We start from the raw sequence: 21,763 nt of genomic DNA on the forward strand, positions 1-21,763 counted from the left end.
GTAAGGCTCCATCTGATTAATTACTATTCTTTTTAGAGTATGTGGCATTTTATTTTTCATAATCTCATTTTGTTTACCAAAACGCTCCCGTGCAAAGCTTATCCTTCTTTTCATTTCTATCTCATATCAAGGGGAAACAGTAACTGTCTGTTCTAAGCACGTATATTCATTTACAATCTCTAGAGGTTCGTAATTAACCGATAGTTGTTGTTTCTCTCCGTTTTTAAATGAGGGTCGCGCGGGGGGGGGGGGGGGGGGTTGTGGATATCGGTGGAACTTCAAAAGTTCAATTTTTTGTAAATGCTTTTCTGTTGAGCAGCTTGACGCGTCTCGTTTTATGATTTATAGATGACATCTATTTTAACGTTGTTACTAATCTTAAAACATTCTATAATTTTCATCAGTATCTATATATAGTTTATTTGTTATTACCCTATCTCCTTTCCACACTGGGCTACTTTCGCTGTTGCACCCTTTGGCTTTTAATCAAGGTTGTAGCTTAGCTAATAATAATAATAATAATAATGATGATGATTAATAATTAATAATTTAATAATGATAATAGTAAAAATATTAATTATTATTAATTATCATTTAGTAATTATTAGTTAATAATTATTAATTAATTAATTAATAATTAATTAATTGATTAATTAATTTAATTAATAAATAATAATAATGATGATTAATAATTAATAATTTAATAATGATAATAATGAAAATATTAATTATTATTAATTATCCTTTAGTAATTATTAGTTAATAATTATTAATTAATTAATAATTAATTAGTTAATTAATAAATGGATTAATTAATAATAATAATAATAATTAACAATGCGCGTAAAAACGAGTATTCGGAAATTTGCTCGTGAGTTTGCTTTACGGGAATTCGTAGCGTGAAATTCCAAAAGTCAACATGTTTCTGTAAAAATATTCAAAGTTTTTAGGGATTATTGTAAGAAATAGCCTGACACAGTCCGTGGATTTGGGAAATATGGAATATGATAAAGTCAGTTCAATTGGATATAAGTTATCATTGACCTGTATTGTGGTTGGTAATAAAAGTAAAGCAATACAGTAAAGGTTTTTCTTTTGTGTGCGAGACTGAATTATAAAGGTTTCATTAATACCAATTGATAATTGACAATGCCCATTCCATTATGTATTTCGGTAAAATATTAACGAAAAATTATTATTGATGAAAGTTCATATGTGTATGAATTTATATGTGGAACCAAGTATGTCCCGATTTATCAATTTATTATTATTTGATTAAAGTTGCTTCAGATTCCTTGATGCATTATGTAATGATTCCAAAAATAGCATAGAACGCTCAAGGATAATAGATAAAAGAGCTGATGCTATTTTCTGTTTTGTGTATTCTAATAAAGATATTATTGTTATAAATTGGAAGAACAGTTTTACGACTGTAATTAAAGGAATGTCTCTTTTTGTCGGCGGAGTATGAATGGGTTCAAAGAAACCAAGAGCGAGTGAGGAAGAGCAAATATATTCAGTTATGTTTGATCAGAAACATCCATGTCTATTTTTGTACTGCGCCTTTATTGAATACTGTCTCTTTAACACGCGAAGGTATATGTAAAACGTGTAACCTATTTAGCAATGTAGTTATATTAGTTTAAAATAAAGGTTCCCCTAAAATGAAATTGATTAACCCCTAATGGGTTAAATCTTAGATAAATAAGATGCCTGATTATCCGGTCTTATAAGTCCCCATTCCATGATTCGCTTTGAAATGGTAGACTCGTACTTTTGGTATGTGATGCCAAGTCTTTGTTAAATACAACATTTGAGTAGTGCCATCAACTGTTGCCGGAATGCTAAGTATTGCACGTAAGTCCTCCAGTAAGTGCCGAGGTAATGATGAAAAGGAGAGATGATTACAGAAGGTTTTCAACTTACAAACATTCGACTTACATATATTCGGCGATACAAACACAAATCCAATTGAAAATAACAAAGATAAGATAAAGGGTTACTGTAATAAAACAGCATTATATATGATACAGTAAGCAAAACATTATTTGTAATAACCTGCTATCTTTTTCATAGGAAACCTGACTGCTCGTTGACTTTTGTAACTGGAAATCATAGGCATGAGCTTAAGGTTATGCCTACCCTAGGCCATAATTTAACAAATTCCACTTACAAACAGCTTCTTTGAACCAATTTAGTTTGAAAGTTGACCTTATGTATATATATATATATATATATATATATATATATATATATACATATATACATATATATATATATATATATATATATATATATATATATATATATATATATATATATATATATATATATACATATATATATATATATACATATATATATATATATATATATATATATATATATATATATATATATATATATATATATATATATATGGATGTATATTGTATATACAGTATGTATATATATATATATATATATATATATATATATATATATATATATATATATATATATATATATATATATATAATTTTTCAAAATATACTTCACTTATATAGCTATGAGTTTCATTTCGAGATCTTACCCTCTCAGGCAGAATTGATGGTCGTTACGTTGTCGACCAACATGACCTTGGATGCAAAAGGGAACTATCTCCATCTCATTTAATGACTTTTTCTCTTTAGCAGCATCCACCTTGAGTTATTTTCCGCTACTAATTTCTCATACCACCCTAATCAATATTTTGCTGAGGTTTTACAATATCCTTTTACCCTTTACCATAGTTCTTTGATTTAAATCATTGCTGGCCAATTCCTTTTAGCCTTGATTTACTTGAATATTTCATTCGTTTTATCAGTCATGTAATCAAGTAATTTTCATTAATTTTGATCAGTTTATGAAGGCCATTTTGAATGGGTATACTTTTTTCCCCTAACATCGAAGAAAGTTTTGTTTTGGCACGTGTATTATCTTGGAAATAGATCGTTATGGCGTTGATTAATTTAGTGAGAGAGAATCAGTTATTTATCAACAATGGCCAAGTCATACCACAGCAAGGGTAGAATTGATGGATATTTAATTTTGAATGCAGTTTTGTATTCTTTTCTCCATAGTAGGCCTATTTGAAAATAAATGATAGTAAAATTTAATCTATTTGATCCTAATAACAAACTGGTAACAACGTCTTGTTTTGTATTGAAGCAAATACAATGGTTACATATATCTGAGAAACTCAGATATGTGTAACCGCTGTATTTGCTTCATTACAATACATTTTTATTGTTCTATGATCAGTATGTGGCATTGACTATTTTATTATATGTATTGAATAATCTGTGAATAACTTTATCTGTTAGAATCTAATTCCTAACTGTTCAGTCCGTTGGTAGATGTTTTAAAGACTAGTTATTTAAGAAGGACGTCGTTTAACTTTTGCTTCTTAGTAGTATAACTCGATTACAACCATTAATTGAAACTTGGCAACAAGTTTATTTTATTTCCATTTACACAATAAATGATTGTTGAGCGTATGTTAGGGATCTGACAACCAATTAAGTTGTCTCTACAAATATGGATCCTGAACTATTGACACCTTTGCCTTTCCTTGCATCTGAGAACGGAAGTCATAATTGAGTGTCGGTAAACATTCCATAAGGGATATCCGGACAAACTTCCTTTTCTCTCACGTTCATATTATTTAAGGGGACCGTCCGCTATGGTGAAGGGCAAGTAATGTACTGGTTGCAGAAAGTAAAATCTGGAACGATGGCTGTATTGTAGGGGAAGTACTCTATATGGGTAATAATGGGAACAGTTGACCTCACAGCCATCAGATGGTATCGACGACTATAGTATCAAGAGAAAATGGGGTCTTACTGATAATTGTATACGTCATGGTTTCGAGAATCGATGCATGCTGCTGCTCTCGAGGGGGACGAAGGATAGAAAAGCCACGCGTCTACCATTCGAGCATTTTAGTATATAATTCCTAGCTTCATGCGAGGAAAGGTTTGGAATTTCTCACTCTCCATTTACCGAGGCATAGCTTTGTAATTTTAATCTCTTTCCCTAATGGAAGAACGGAATACATTCAATCATATTCCTTCCGGGAATGGCTTTAGCTCCATCTCTAAATTCTCTCCCTTGAAAGGCGATTGCGTAACATAATCTGCGTGTGAAATAGCATATCGTAATATCATATTTTAATGTAAGACGTTCCCGTTGAAAACGACTCCAAGAAATGCAAGTTCTTCAAGCTTTTCCCCAGAAAACCAAATTTTTTTATTATGATATATATATATATATATATATATATATATATATATATATATATATATATATGTATATATTTATATATTTATATATATATATATATATATATATATATATATATATATACTGTATATATATTTTAACTTTATATCATAAAATGATAGAGGTTGTTTTACCACTTCGCGTATATATATATATATATATATATATATATATATATATATATATATATATATATATATATATATATATATCATCAGCTGTTACCAGTCCACTGCAGGACAAAGGCCCCAGACATGTCCTTCCTCTTGCGTTTTTCTATGCCAGTTTTTACCTGCAAATTTTATTTTGTCAATCCATCGTATTCGCCTCCTTCCCCTGCTTCTTTTGCAATTTCTAAAAGGAAGTGGTAAAGATTACAAGGAGGATCCTGCCCTCAAGGAACTAGAGGCTCCAGCTATCTGAGCGATAGCTTTCCTACTGGAAGTTGTCAGGCCCTTAGACCAGAGCAAAGCTGCACTGGTCTTAAGGGGCCTTTGAGCTCCGAAGATCTTGTCTAGAACCATCTCCTTCCCTTCTTGGCTGGTAGTACCAGGAGTACATAGCTTGTTGATAGCCCTCATACAAGAGAGGGCCTGCCAGAAGGTATGCTCCAACTCTCTTCTGACTTGTTCTGGACTGGCTGCCCTCGGGAGATATTCATCATCCATGTCGATTGAATCATCTACATCCAGAGCTTGTGGTAGGTTAGGGTCAGCAACATAGTTGTGAAGTGGACCTGCCGCAGGGGACCTCCTATCTCCCTCTACCAAACAGACTTCCCTTACCTTGTCGTTCCTGGGTTTGGTCTTGGTGTCCTTAAACTCCCTTCATACAGGAAAGTGTTTCTCCAAGATGTTGGGTGGAGGAACTTGGGAAAGTTTTGGGATGCCAGTTGTAGAAGTTTTAGCCATGGGAGCCAAAGGCTCTTCCTCTGCTGGAGGTAAGGATACCAGAAATGGGTCCGGAGACACCACCTCCATTTCTTGAGGTTGAAAGGGTGGACAGTGATCTCCCTGGGAGAGTCGATGTCCTTGCTCATCATAGGGGGGTTGAGATCAGCGTGAGGTGGAGTGACGCTTCTCATCTTCCTCTTTTGTCGTTTTGCCAAGATCTCCTTGATCTTGACTGGAGTGAAGGGAAGGTTCTCAAGAGAAGGATTTGCAGCTGGAGGCTCCTAGGATCAGAACTCTTAATGCAACAAACTCGAATCATACTCTAGGGGAATCCATGGAGTAGCCCTGATTGGAGCAGTTGGGGGCTGTGGCAATGTAGAAGCCACACCCAGGGACATGTGCAGGGTAAACAAAAAGGCACTAATCCGAGAAGTGAGCTCAGTACCCTTTCAAGAAGTCCTTTGTTTCCCTAGAGAATCCAGGGGGAGGAGAACGTCATCCAAGAAGAATCCTAGAAGGAGCCTGTTACGACGTAGGAGATAGTCTCTGTGGGCAACAGGAGATGCCCTTTCAACAATCGAATAGAACGGTTAGGACTAATAGGTACATCTGCATAATTATTAGGAGGCTCCTTGAACCCCTTTGGGAAGGGTATTGTCCTGCAGGTAGTGGTAGAAGCTAGAGGTGGACGCAAAGGTGTTTGCACCACACTTGCTCATGATTCTGATACCTTTACTCGCGAATCGCTCGTGGTAGTCGCCGATTTGCTTGGGAAATTGGGAGGTTCATGTCCATGATCATGAGTTTCTCGTGACAATGGGTGCGATTTGCCATTATTTTGGAAGATGGAAGCCTTGAGGAGTTGTGCTACTTCAGAGGATAGCCTACGCCAGACGTAGTAGACAGTGAGGGCCTTTGAACGGGGCAACCCGAAATGTTGGGAGTGCGTCAAAGAGGAATGCGTTGGAGAGCTTTGCATAGGTGAACGCATCGCTAAAGCACCCCCAGGCGGCAAAGGGCACTGGGGGTAACTTTGCTGGATGCCTGTCTGTAGGGTGTTCTGTAACTAGATCAGGTTCGGTCTGAAGTCGTTGACAAGAGGCACAAGTTGAGGAGCGATGTGCCGATGAACTGCGCACGTGCTTACCTCTTCCTCTTGAAGAGAAACGTTCAAAACTGGATCGTAACTGCGTGGTTCATGATCGTGAGTGTGTAGCCTGCAATCATGAACTGCGTGAACATCTCAAATGCCTAGTTCTCAAACATGATCATTGGCCTCGCGATCATTAACGTCGTCCCGCGATCATTAACGTCGTCCTCGTTCACCCATACTAGCGTTAGCGTCACCCTCTTGAACAGGAGCTTCGCCTTCGCGAAAGTGAGTGTCGTCCTCGTCATCTAGATTGGCATGATCTAGAACGCAAACATCCAGACCTAGATCTAGACTGCCTTGCTCATGATCGTGAAGATCCCGATTGCGAGTCTTTACCTTGTGAAGATGGAACACCTCTTACAAGAGTGTTGAGACCTTTGGATTCCTGAGTGTGAAGCCTTAGACCAGGGATGCCTCTCAGAAGCGTTGAGATCACGATGACCTGCGATCCCTATGATGATCTAACGATTGACGCGAACGACGATCAGAAGACGAGTGTCCCGAAAGGCGAGGAGTTGGAGAGTCTCGTCCCTGCTCGTGAATAGTAGAAGGAGTGCTGGTCTCATGAATATCATCATCAACAGCTGAAAGATTCCTGTTGGGAGAAACAGAAGGTTGAAGATTAGGAGACGACGAGGTACCAGAAGGCTGAGCAGAACCGTCATCAGCAGGAGGCCATTGGAGGGGCGAACGGGAGGGATCACTACGTCCATGCGAAGAAGGTGCAGGAGAGGGCGATAGGTGGACTTCGCAGACCTCTAGAGCGTAAGATGTTGAAGGCTGTGGAGTTGGATCCTTTCTAGCACCGCACTGAAGGAGAAGTATAGCTTCCTTTGTAGGGGGAGCAGAAACTCCCAAGGACAGTCACACCTGCAGCACATCTCCAAGAGAGAATGGCTCCCCAGCGGCTGGGGTGAAGTTGCCCCTCCAAGGGGAAGCAACTAAACCACCCCCCAGTACCCTTAGCATTGATCACCCCCTCCCCCTCCGGAGGAAGGCGAGCGAGAAGGAGCATTAGAAAAAGGTTTGGACCGGCGAGAAGAAGAAGAACGCGCTTCCCTTGCCGGTAAGCAAGAGATATCGCGCTTAGCTTTTTTCTTCCACCGAAGACATGCAGGTATCACACACAGCATCCTTGCGCCCTGGACACGTCCGCATGTAGGCATCACAAGAAGCTCAAACACACCTAAAAAGAAAAGACAAAAATTACAAAGTCCAATGGCAGCCTTTGGAGGAGACAGAGGAGACGTCCGCTCTCTACAAGCCAAAAGAAAAAAAATGGCGTAGGTCACAGCTGTGAGTGTATATATAGGCGGCCTCACTTATGATTTGCTTACAGCGTGATTCAGTGGCAAAACCCAAAGCTCTTAAGCCATGTCGATCAGCAGGAGAAACAGGATTTAACTACTCCCTACGGTGAGTACATAAGTCACCAATTACAAAAGGTCTTTCTATCATTTTATATTTTAGCCGTAGTGGCAAGGAGACAGTAGAAAATAAATTAATTAAAGTCTGGATTCTGATAGATGGAACACGAATAAAAGTTATGTCTGCCATAGATTTTAATGACCGGAAGCCATTCTAGTCAATTATCTTTTGAGTGAATTCATCAAGACACTTCTTTTTACTTTAGGGAAAATTTTTGTGAGGAAGAACAGCATCTACAGTTTTGTATCGTCAAATGCATCTTGAGCTGAATTATGGATATGTAATTTGAAGTTATTGTATTTCAGTGCTATAGGATAGTTCAAGGTATGAAACTGCCCTAGGTTTTAGTTCTTTTATTTTGTTCTACCAGAATCTCTCTCTCTCTCTCTCTCTCTCTCTCTCTCTCTCTCTCTCTCTCTAGATATCCTTATTAATAAAAAAGTCGTTATATTATGTTTCTTCCCTTGTTTGAGCCAAAGGTATTTCAGAATGATTTTTGAGGTGTCACTCAAAAAATAGTTTACTTTTTATGAATAAAAACACGTCGTCTAATGGATTTAGATTGCGAACGAGAATGACCATTATGTCCTAATCCTTAAATAGCAGAAAATGCGTATGAGCGTTAAAAGATATCACTATGGAGCGTTCATTTGAAATTAATTAGATTCTGTTTTTCGGAAATGTGTGAATAATTCTAACGAGATGTGGTACTCGGGCAGTTAATTGATATGCTATAATTAGTTACATAATGAGACTGTATTAACGTGTATGAGTGCACTTGCGTGTGCGCACGAATGTTATTAACTGCTTTTGTGTTCAGATTTAATTCGGTGAAAGAAATTTCCGTTGTTTTGCAGCTTTCTTTCTATTGAATAATACCCTAATCGCTATGAAGAGAAAATAGAAATAAAAAGATTTCAGTTATCATATCATTGAATTACTGTTGTTGCAGCAGGGTTTTGAATTCATGATACTTCTCCTGAATATATTTGAATACCATTTTAAAGGCGGACGGCTCAGTGAAAAATTCCCTGATGGAAAATACACAAAAGGATTAGCTTATAAAGTAGGATACTGAAAATAATTTTTCTTTCGTAGAGTAAGAAATTCTCTCTCTCTCTCTCTCTCTCTCTCTCTCTCTCTCTCTCTCTCTCTCTCTCTCTCTCTCTCTCTCTCTCTCTCTCTCTCTCTCTCTCTCCTTTGGCTACTGTATTTAAACTAATTCTTAGAGCTTAGGATCAGTGTTATTTTTTTCTTAGTCAAAAACCTCTTGTCTCAGTGCCATCCACATATTTAAATTCTACATTTGAATGATTTTAGGCGATTCCTTATTTCCCAGAGGTATAAATAAATTGTTTTAAAAGTATATATGTGTTTCTTTGTGTGACTAGGGTCAACATTGTTTATTTATCTCGGAAATGCATTTAATGTTGCGAACTCATACATTCGTTCTCATGGAAAATATTCATTGGAAGAATTCTCATAATTGTTTATTCAGAGATATTTAAAGGTATTTTTAGAATGGAAATTAGAGTTCCAATTATTATTTCAGATAAGTGATCGCTCTTTATTCAGTTTCTGCTACGGGGTTCCTCATAAATCCAGCCGTTAAGAACAGAAAGTCGTTGTTTCTTCCTGTATAAATCTTTTTATAGTAACATTTGTCGTTTCTAATAAGTTTTACGAAACAAATTTCAAGAGGAATACTATGTGACTATTAAACTTTGCCTCGTAATATAACTATATAATTTCCTCACCCCCTCCCCACAAATTGCACATGAGTGCTGAATGGCATGGCCGGGCTTTATGTTTCAAATTCATAAATTGCATTCCCATCACATAGATTTGGTAAACTGAAGCATTATTAGCGGAGAAATGTAAGTTTGCCAGATTTAGGGAAAACTGACTGCGATGTCTTTTACAACATGGGGAAAGTTCTTGGCCCCAATCCGCCTTTTCTGATGGAGATCCATCAGAGTAATGAAATGGAAAGTCAGTGTCTCTTTGTGTTAAAGACGCACTAAAAGTGGGCAAAAATGTCCTTTTAGCATTTTAACTACAGTCAGTAAAGAAACACGAGGCCACAGCAAATTATTGTAATGTTTATGTGCAAAAGGAAAAAAAATGTCTTACTGAGGTTTAGTGTTTTAAGTCGTCACTACCGTCGTCGGATCCCTAATACTATCGTTTACGCTCTATAACTCGAGAACAAAGTCACCAAAAACTTTTGAAAATTTTATAAAGTTTTCCTACCTATAGGGTTTCAACCCTGTAATAGTTTGGGACCCGAGGACCATATTGTTACGTAAGTAATTTTGGGAGATTTTGTAATACCTTTTGACAGTAAATTCTTTCATTCTACTTTGTTTTGAATATTGGTCTCCAGTATGGTCTTCAACTGCTCACCCCCATCTTTATATGTTGGACAAAAAATTGTAGTTTATTAAATTTCTTAAGATTCTGACCATCCTGTGCATTCCGATGTTCCCAGACTGTACCATCCTTGTACATAATACTCAAGAGGCAGTTAATTCTAACAGGCTTGCCTTCCCCATCATGAGGCACATTATTCTTATTATTATTTCTTGCTAAGCCACCAACCTAGTTGGGAAAGCAGGATGCTATAAGTCCAAGGGCTCCTACAAGGAAAATAGCCCAGTGAGGAAAGGAAATAAGGAAACATAGAATAGTATGCCTAAGTGTACTCTCAAGACAGCGGCACAGAGGCTATTGCACTACTCAAGACCATAGAACAATGGTTTGATTTTGGAGTGTCATCATAGAAGAGTTGCTTCCCTTAGCTAAAGAGTCCCTTCTACCCTTAACAAGTGGATAGAAGCCACTGAACAATTACAGTGCAGTAGTTAACGCCATGAGTGATTAAGAATTTTTCAGTTATCTTACTTTGTCAAGTGTATGAGGAAAGAGGAGAATGTGTAAAGAATAGGTCAGACTATTCAGTGTATGTGTAGGCAAAGGAAGAGCGTGCTATAACGAGAGAGAGATCCAATATAGTACTATATGGCTAGTCAAAAGGACTTAATAAGTCTCCATCGGTAGTATCTCAATAGGTGGCTGGTGCCTTGGCTAACTACTACCTACTAAACAGTATTCCCGAACTATTAGTCCAGGGATAACTAGACTAGAATGATCTTCCTAATCTGATAGTGCGGTCGGTGGAACTCAAGAATACAATGTTGCAAATGTGGTTCAGATGTATAGGTTGACATAATTCGTTTCGTTTCTTATAACATCTGTTTTAATGTTGTTACTGATCTTGAATTATTTTTGTCTCTTTTCATTATTTCTCATATGAAATTTATTAATTTTCTAGTTCCTTTCCTCACTGGGGTACTTTTCCTGTTGGACCCCTTGGACTTATAACATCCTGCTTTCCCAACTAGGATTGTAGCTTAACTAGTAATAATTATAAAAATAACATGCCTCTTTTTTCAACATTAATAGTATCCCCAGAAATCGACAAGCTTTACCAACAAAATTAAAGATGAACCAATGAGAAGGCACATTAACAGGGTATGTGTTTATTTCTATGCCTAAACAAATGATTCATTAGTTTTGCATACACATACGCGCTTCGTAGAGAGACATTACACTTCTTTCATTTTGCTACTTTTTCATGTAATATATCGAACCATGTAGATCATCCTCTCATTCTCCCGCATAACACTTTAAAATTGTACTTCCTATCGTTTTCCAATCTTGACCAAACTTTATCTAGACTGATCAATCCTTTCTCAGATGGTATTTTGATCTCAAACAATTACATATCTCCAAATTTCTCACCCTTTTAATTCTTTTTTTTTTTTATGCATTTCATCTCGACTGCTTGAAAAGAATTTTTCTTCAAATCAACACCACTTCAATAAAGAAAATTTAGCTTAACAATCATTTCATAAACCTCCTTTTTGGTTCCCGAGGTAGTTTGTTGGTTTGATTTACTTGGCTATGTGTTATAGGTGTAGTAGCCTGTTATGGTCTTCTGGGGCCTGACAACGTTGCTTCCCAATCTTTTGTTGTTACTTCTCGTTGCCTTCCCTGCTTCAAGTTTGGCTGTGATACTATTCCATTCTCTCTCCTGTCTGCATATTTTAGCACACATTTTTTCTGTCCTATTTAAACATTTAAATCTCACACTACAACTAATTGTCTATTCTGTAAACATCAAATAGTTGTTCATAGTATACAACCATCCTCAACACTCTACACTTCCTTCTGTTGAATTTATACATAGCTTTACCAAGGTCTTATGCATGCCTGCAACAGAGCTGTTCCGATTAAATTTCAAATTTCTCATGTAACCATTTTATAATAACTTTTGGATATCCACCATCTTCTTGCCTAAACCCATAATTTTCTCTCCTATAAGCTCTTCCTGCATCTCTCTTTCAATCAAAATCGTACCGGACACATTTACTGCTATTATAAGTAAAGATATGCAACTATACTTCTCATAGTCGTCCCTATCACCATATACTTTATTATTATTATTATTATTATTATTATTATTATTATTATTATTATTATTATTATTATTATTATTGTTGTTGTTGTTGTTGTTGTTACCTCTTAATGAATCCACAGACCTCCTATTAGGTCCTCCCCTCCTCCATCTACCATGTGGCTCCCCGTTAACACCCTTCTCCCAACATACTCTTCCTCGTTTATCGTCACGTGCCCAACCCACCTTAGTCTGGCTTCCCTTGCTTTCTTTCTAAACTGATTTACATTAGCAGTTCCTCTCATGAATTTATTACTGATATTATCCTTCCTCATTACCTCCAGTAAGAACCTCAACATTTTAATTTCTGCAACTTATATCTCTGCTTCTTTTTTAAAGGTGTGGTCTCCAGTCCATACACCATAGCTGGTCTTACCACCACCTTATAGACCTTCTCTTTTAGACTTGCTGATATACTTTTGTTGCCTACCACATCTGATGCTGACCTCCAGTCAGTTCTAGCTAGCTTAAATTCTTTTCATCTTTTCGTCATTACACCCCCTATCACTTTGTATAGTTGATCCTAAATATACGAATTCATATAACCTTTTAATTTCTCTACCTTATAATCGTACATTTGCATACTTTCCAATCGTACTGTAGTCCGGCCATCACCCTCATTTACACATATATCCTCTGACTTCTGCTGATTTTCTTACCACTCCTCTATATTGCATATCTCCAAATTTCGAGATTTGCTTCAACCTATTGCCATCTGTTAATCTGTCCATTATAATTGCAAACAGAAATGGGCTTAAAGTGCAATCCCAACTGAACATTAAACCATTTCATTGTATCTTCAGGATACCTCACTGCTGTTTGACTATTCTTATACATAACCTGACCTGCCCTCATATAGTTCTCACCCACTCCTCTTGATGCAATACCACAATTCATCTTTTGGCACCATATCATAAGCTTTCTCTTGGTCCAAAAATACACAATAATATTCTATCTGTCCTGAATATTTTTCAGTTTATAGTTGCAAGGCGAATATTGCATCTGAATTGTTCCTATCTAGCATGAACCCATGCTGCTGTCCACTAATTACCTTAACCAGAAGATTATATTTTGATAAATGTGTAAGTATTTATTTATGTTTGTATATTTGTTTGTTTGTGATTCACATAACTCAAAAACTATTTGATTGAATACCATGAAATTTGGTTGAATGATTGGCCATGGTGCAAGGACAATTTTGGAGAGATTGGGTAAAAGGTCAATATCAAGAAACGAAAAGGTCAAACTAGTGCCAAAATGTGCATAATTCAATTGCCTATCGTATGAAATTCATGATCAAAGTGATCCCAAAAAGGTCAAAAATATCTTTTTGATATATCATAGTCGAGTCTCCTGAAATTGGCTATGCTTCAAGGACAATTTGACTAGATTTAGGGAATGATTGGGTCGAAGGTCAAAGTCACAGATAGCTCAAAAACGTATTTTTGCTATATCGAGATCAGTTTTTATCCAATTTGCATGAAACTTGTACCAAAATGGGCGTCATTCAATTATATATATCTTGTGATATACATGATCAAGGCAAAGGTCACAAAAAGGTCAAAAACATTTTTTATCTATATCGTGGTAGAATCTGGAATTTAGTTGGAGTGATTAGCCATGATCCAAGGACAATTTAGTAAGAATTTGGCAGTGATGGAGTTAAATGTAAAGGACACAAAAAAGTAAAAAATGTCATTTTGCTATATCATGGTCAATTATCATCCAATTTGCATGAAACTATTCCCAAAATGTGTATAATTCAATTGCCTCTATTTTCGCTACATGTTGGTCGAATCTCGTGAAATTTGGTGGAATGATTGGCCATGATCCAACGGCAATTTGATTAAATTTTGGCAGTGATGGGGGTTAAAGATCAAGTACACAAAAAGGTCAAAAAAGTCTTTTTGGTATATCGTGGTCCATTTTTATCTGATTTGCATGAAAGTAGTGCAAAGGTTGAGGTCACAAAAAGGTCAAGAAGACCTTTTTGTTATATTCTGGTTAATTTTAATCTGATTTGCATGAAACTAATACCAAAATGTGCTTAATCTTATGACATATACCATGATATACTGACGTCATTACCATTGTTAGTGGTTGGGGTTGGAAGGTCAGGTGGGTTGTCAAACTTGCAAAATGTGTAGGTTTCATTGTTACACAGCCATTGGTTTTCTGATTTATCTGCATAACTATGGTAACAAATGTGGCGTTGGCGAAGGTGTGTGTTTTACCGAATGCCCTTTGTAGTTGTTACCTCTGCTCTTAGTTTATGTTATACTACTCTTTCTCAGATTTTCAGGCTGTGGCTTAAAAACTTTATTCTATGGGGGTAGAGTGCAACACTGAGCATCTCCAAGTTCTTGTAGATTGGCACCACGATACTCAACCATTCTTCTGGCATTTTTGTTCCCATCACGATTTTATTGAATAGCCTGCTGCATCTCCCGAGAACCTCCTCAGGGATATCGTAATGGCCGACCACCTTTCTCTTTTTCATTCTTTCTAAGGCATTCCTTACCTCCAACTCACTTGTGTCATGTATGCCCACAAGAGTTTTAACCAGTCTCTCTTCTCTTACATGCTTCGCATTCATGTGATCTGTAAATTATTCTTTCTATCTATTTAGCACCCTCCTATTATCCGTTAGAACTTTGCCATTTTCATCTTTTATCACCCTTACATGCTGTATATCTTACTCTGCTTTATCTCTAGATGGCCAATCGGTACAAATCTTTTTCCTGCTCTTTTGTATCAGCCTTTCATAAACTCGTAAGCTGCAGCCCTTGCTTTAGCTTCTGCCCTCTTAACTTCTTGCTTTATCCGTAAATTCATGCTTACTCAATATCTCTTTGCTTTTTCTCTTTATGCTTTCTTGGACCTCTTCGTATCACTACCAAGATTCTTTGTCCTTTTTTGACATCCCCGATGAAGTACCAAACACTTCCAGTCTCTCAAATTATTCTTGCTGTCATTTCCCAGTCCTCAGACAGATTTTCACTGTCGCTCAGAGCTTGCACTTCTTGCATTACGCCATCTTTGAAGTTGCTTTCACATTTATAAATTTTCATCTTCCACAATCTGGTCCTTTAGTCTTCATTTTCCTTACAAATAAGGCCATAGCACATACCAGCATTCGATGATGTTTTGCCACAATCATCAGCCACCACTTTACAGTTCCTAACTCTTTTAAATTACACCTACACATCTGTGAGCTCCTTCCTCCACTCTTGTGTGTTAGCCTGTGTTCATTTTTTTTTCTGAAAGTAAGTATTCAAAACAGCAGCATCCATTCTTATGCCAAACTCTTCTACCATCTGTCCCTCAGCATTTCTTTCTCAAAGGTCACATATCCCATCATTGTTTCATCACCAACATTTCCTTCTCCCGCAGAACCATATAAGGCTGCCAGATCATTGCTCTTTCCTCTCTTGGGATATCATTCATCAATTTGTTCATCTTTCCCTAGAGCTTTTCCTCCTCCTCAGCCTCACAACCAGCTTGAGGAGCATATGCACTAATGACATTCACCGTTACACCCTTAATTTCCAACTTCAGTCTCATTGCCCTATCTGATACTCTCTTCACCTCCAACACACGTTTAGTGTCTTTTTCCTTTATGATGTCACCAATGCCATTCCTCCTCCCATCAAACCTTTGATAGAACAGCATGAAACCCTTACCTATATTCCTTGCCTTGTTTCTCCACCACTTTCTCCTGTACACATACCCGTCAGTGGTCTGACATTCAAAATTCCTAATCTCAATATCTACTTCCTTCCCCATTCTCCTTCCACTGCTTCTGTCAACTTCTACAACCTCCTCCACTAATACCCTGTTGACCAACAGTACCAGAGGTGGTGGTTGTAAATCGGGGCCGCAACCGATCCGCAGTTTATGATTCAGATGTTTCATTTGGCTACAGATTGAAATTAGGCATCCGGTCTAGGGACTTTAGGTAATAATGCACTGGTTTGTGCATCTCGGTGGAATTTGCTAAACTTAAGTGTTAAAAAAAATGAACCCATTTCCTTTACCAGATATAATTTTTAAAATCGAAAGAAGATATATATAAATATATATATATATATATATATATATATATATATATATATATATATATATATATATATATATATATATATATATGTGTGTGTGTGTGTGTGTGTGTATGTATGTATGTATGTATGTATGTATTAATACTGTATGTGTGTGTCTTTGTCTTTGTATGTGGAAGCAGTACTTAAGAAGAGAGATATGTAAAATACTTAGAGAAATCTAAATGGATTATCATAGAGATTTAACCCAGAATAGTATGAGGAAATGCATGCCATGTGGAGATTTTATCCTCCTTAAGAATATTATCAAATAGGTTGTAAAGAGAAGAAAGTCATAATTAGAATTGGTTTTCTTCTAATGAGTTATGTTTACTATGTTGCTTAGCAAAAGGGCCCCTGAAACAAGAACTAAATGGCATACCCATGTCTTTATATTTCTTAAACATTCCTTTCATTTACAGTCTCAATTAGAATATTAATTTAATATCATGGTTTGTCTGATCCCGAGTTAAATTCTGGTTGAAATCACCCCGAAAAAAAATAACTTCTACGATATATAACCATAGTTTTCTCATGCAAAGCGTAATTTTGCTCTACCAATGAAAATTTTGTCAAGTAATGTGGACATAACATTTATCAGTTTTAAACGAAAAAATCCGATGAACAATGAAACGCTGCCTAAATATATATGAAAAGGCGGTTGGAGACCTCATTCGTTTAAACTGACATCACTGTGTTTAAACAAAACATTAGTTCGAACACCACCAGTGGAACCTTTTATTTTATTAAAAAAAAAGGCCCACAGAGCTGGCATCGAATTAATTGCTCCCCACCGCTTATTTGAATGCTGCAACAAACGATTTTGGGAGTGTTTCATCTGCCCCGTCCTCTCTCAACCTTCCTCATTTTTAAGGGAAGTTGGTTCAGCGAGTTGGATTTTATAAATAATTTGTTTCCAGTTGTGAGTCCCATCTATTTATTATCAGAGCGTTATCAAGAGGTTGTTGTTTATGGATTCTTCACTGAAAAACAAATTAAATGCGACTTGCTTACTCCCACATAAAAATACAAGCTGATTAAGTGTTTTGCTGAAATATGGTAGGGAGGGATTTGCATTAGGCATTATGCGTATCCATATATTTATGTATCATAAATTTGAAAATTCTTTGGCGTGTATATATATATATATATATATATATATATATATATATATATATATATATATATATATATATATATATATATAGATATATGTATATATATACATATATTTTATACATATCTTACACCTCCTCTTTACAGGAGGTTTATATATATGTATATGTATATATATATAAATATATATATATATATATATATATATATATATATATATATATATATATAGATGACATATATATATAAATATATGAATACTGTATATATGTATATATATATATATATATATATATATATATATATATATATATATATATATATATATGTATATGTCCATATATATATGGGTATATGTGTATATATACCTATTTATGTATATATATGTATATATACACACACATATATATATATTATATATATATGTATATATATATATATATATATATATATATATATATATATATATATATATATATATATGTATGTCATCAGCCGTTACTAGTCCACTGCAGAACAAAGGCCTCAGACATGTCATTCCATGTGCGTCTATTGTTTTTCTGTCGGGCCACACCGAAAGATTTTCTTATTTCGCAGTCCATCGTCTTCCCTTCCTTCCCTTACTTGTTTTGCAATCTCTAGGGACCCATTCTGTCAATTTTAATGTCCTTCTAGTATCTGTCATTCTCATTGTATGTCCTGCCATACCTAATTGTTTTTCTTACATGTTGTTAGAATTTCATCTTCTCGTATCCATGTTGTTTTTATTCTTTCTCTTAGTGTTATTTCCTGCATTGTTCTTTCCATAGCTCTTTGAGTTGTAACTAGCTTATGTTGTAAGGCTTTAGTAAGGCTCCAAGTTTCTTATCCATTAGTTAAAAACTGGTAGGAACATCTGATTAAATACTTTTCTCTTTATTTATCACATGCGCTCCATGCCATAATTATCCTTATTTTAATTCCGTTCTTGTGTCGTGAGGAAACATTACTGTCTGCCCCAAGTACATATATTTATTAACAGTCTCTAGAGGTTCGTCTATAAATCTTATTTGTGGTCTCTGCATTTTCACTGAACATTATCTTAGTTTTACTCATATTCATTTTTAATTCTTGTTGGAGAATTGACAATGTTACTCCTCTATGTAAATGTGTTTGTGGTAGCTCAGGTCCCACTGATTACCGCCCAATTTCCATAACTCCCATCTAAAGTTTTTGAACGTCTTCTGGCAAAACGTCTAAATAGGTTTGCTGAAGGTAATCATCTACTCCCTAGTTCGCAATTTGGTTTTCGTAAAGGCCTTGGAGCATGTGATGCCCTTCTTAGAATATCCAATGCTGTACAGAAATCCCTTGATTGTGGTTGGAAGTTCGTATGATTGGCCTTGATTTTAGTGCTGCCTTTGACCGTGTTAATCATGGGGCCCTCGTTTCCAAACTGAAACAGTTGGGAGTGGGTGGGTCGTTTCTTAGCATTATTATTGAATTTTTAAGCAATAGATCTCAAAGAATTGTTGTTGATGGGCAGTATAGGAATGTGATATCCGGTGTTCCACAGGGTAGTGTTCTTGGCCCATTACTTTTCATACTATATACACATGACTTGTGGTTTGGCCTAGAAAATAAGCTTGTTGGATATGCAGATGATGCTACTCTCTTTGCATCAATTCCATCTCCTGAATGTAAATCTGGAGTTGGTGAATCCCTTATTAGAGATTTAGCTAAAATTAGTGCATGGTGCAAATTATGGGGTATGAAGTTGAATCTTAACAAAACTCAAAGTATGATTGTAAGTAGGTCAAGGACGGTGGCTCCTCAACATCCAGATCTCAGTATTGATAATGTTTCATTAAATTTGTATGACTTTTAAAATTTTAGGTGTGATTCTCGGCAGCAAATTTACTTTTGAGAAACACATAAGGTCTGTGTCTTCTTCAATTGCACAAAAAATTGGCTTATTGAGAAAGTCTTACAAGATTTTCGGTGATCAATCTATTCTGAAGAAGTGTTTTAATTCTTTCATTCTACCTTGTTTTGAGTATTGTTCTCCTGTCTGGTGTTCAGCTGCTAATTCTCATCTTAATTTGTTGGACAGAAACTTACGGTCTATTAAATTTCTTATTCCTAATCTTGATATTAATATTTGGCACCGTCGTTCAATTAGTTTATTATGCATGTTGCATAAGATTTTTCATAACTCTGACCATCCTTTACATTCAGATCTCTCTGGCCAATTCTATCCTGTTCGTAATACTGTGCAGGCAGTTTATTCTAATAGCCAGGCCTTCTCCATCTTGAGTCTCAATACTACACAGTATTCTAGAAGTTTTATTCCAGGTGTTACCAAGTTGTGGAATGACCTTCCTAATCGGGTAGTTGAATCGGTAGAACTTCAAAAAATCTAAGTTGCAGCAAATGTTTTTTTGTTGACCAGGCTGACATGAGTCTTTTTATAGTTTATATATGACATATCTATTTTTGACGTTAATAGTTTATATAGGACATATCTATTTTGACGCTGTTACTGTTTTTAGAATGATATATTGTTAATTTATTTCCATCATTTATTTATTTCCTTATTTCCTTTCCTCACTGGGCTATTTTTCCCTGTTGGAGCCCTTGGGCTTATAGCATCTTGCTTTTCCAACTAGGGTTGTAGCTTGGCTAGTAATAATAATAATAATAATAATAATAATAATAATAATAATAATAATCAGTCTTACAGTTCTGCTTTTTCTTTAAATCTTCTATCATTTTTTGCAATTCACTAAACACAGTTATGCTGTCTGCAAATTTCAAGTTGTCAAGTTAATCCTCATTAGTATTAATTCCTACATTTTCCCAATATAAATTCTTAAAGCGTGTTTTAGGTGTGATTTTCGACAGCAAATTTACTTTTGAGAAACACATTAGGTCTGTGTCTTCTTCCATTGCACAAAAAATTGGCTTATTGAGAAAGTCTTTCAAGATTTTCGGTGATCAATTTATTCTGAAGAAGTGTCTTAATTCTTTCATTCTACCTTGTTTTGAGTATTGTTCTCCTGTTTGGTCTTCAGCTGCTGATTCTCATCTTAATTTGTTGGACAGAAACTTACTGACCATCCTTTACATTTATATCTTCCTGAACAGTTCCATCCTGTTCGTAATACTAGGCAGGCAGTTACTTCTAATAGCCAGGCCTTCTCCATCATGAGGCTCGGTACTGCACAGTATTCTTGAAGTTTTATTCCAGCTGTGACCAAGTTGTGGAATGACCTTCCTAATCGGGTAGTTGAATCGGTAGAACTTCAAAAATTCAATGTTGCAGCAAATGATTTTTGTTGAACAGGCTAACATAAGTCTTTTTATAGGTTATCTATGACATCTGTTTTGACGTTGTTACTGTTTTTAGAATGATTTATTGTTAATTAGTTCTCATCATTTATTTATCTCCTTATTTCCTTTCCTCACTGGGCTATTTTTCCCTATTGAAGCACTGGGGCTTATAGCATCTTGCTTTTCCAACTAGGGTTGTAACTTGGCTAGTAATAATAATAATAATAATAATAATAATAATAATAATAATAATAATAATAATAATAATAATAATGATAGGCATGTGCATAATTTAGGAGAGATAGGGTCTCTCTATGTAACTGCTTTCTCAATCGGAATTTTTTTCACCATCTATATGTAGTTTAGTATTGCTGTGCATCCTGTATACTGTAGATATCTTCAAATGTTCTAACATAAAATTCATCTATTCCGTGTCTTTGAAGGGTTTTCATTACCGGTTAGATTTTGCCAGTCGTTTGTATCTTGAGCTTTTAGTTATATATATATATATATATATATATATATATATATATATATATATATATATATATATATATATATATACACATATATATATATACATATATATATGGGTGTGTGTCTGTTTGTGTATCATCTACCCCTATTAACGCAAAGGGCCTCGGTTAAATTTTGCCAGTCGTCTCTATCTTGAACTTTTAATTCAATATTTTTCTATTCATTATCTCCTACTTCACGCTTCATAGTCCTCAGTCATGTAGGCCTTGGCCTTCCAACTCTTCTTGTGCCTTGTGGAACTCTGTTAAATGTTTGGTAAACTAATCTCTCTTGGGGAGTGCTATTAGCATGTCCAAACCATTTCCATTTATCCCTCACCATGATGTTGTTCACTTATGGCAGTAGAGTAATCTCTTACAAATTAATTTTTAATCCTGTCTTGCCATTCAACTCCCATTATCCTTAC

General features: G+C 35.6%; 1 protein-coding gene across 1 annotated transcript; it reads right to left on the reverse strand.

The window, feature by feature from the left end:
* Positions 1–15,760: 15,760 nt before the first annotated feature.
* Positions 15,761–16,210, reverse strand: LOC137638827 (uncharacterized). Its single transcript, XM_068371219.1, has one exon. The coding sequence runs from the start codon at positions 16,208–16,210 to the stop codon at positions 15,761–15,763; it is 450 nt and encodes a 149-aa protein (XP_068227320.1).
* Positions 16,211–21,763: the final 5,553 nt, after the last annotated feature.

Source organism: Palaemon carinicauda, chromosome 1 (assembly GCF_036898095.1).
Source record: "Palaemon carinicauda isolate YSFRI2023 chromosome 1, ASM3689809v2, whole genome shotgun sequence".
Taxonomy (NCBI): Eukaryota; Metazoa; Arthropoda; class Malacostraca; order Decapoda; family Palaemonidae; genus Palaemon; species Palaemon carinicauda.

What these genes read in the sequence shown, in the direction of transcription:
- LOC137638827 (XM_068371219.1), bottom strand. Translation starts at nt 16,210, where the DNA reads ATGAAACATCTGAATCATAAACTGCGGATCGGTTGCGGCCCCGATTTA.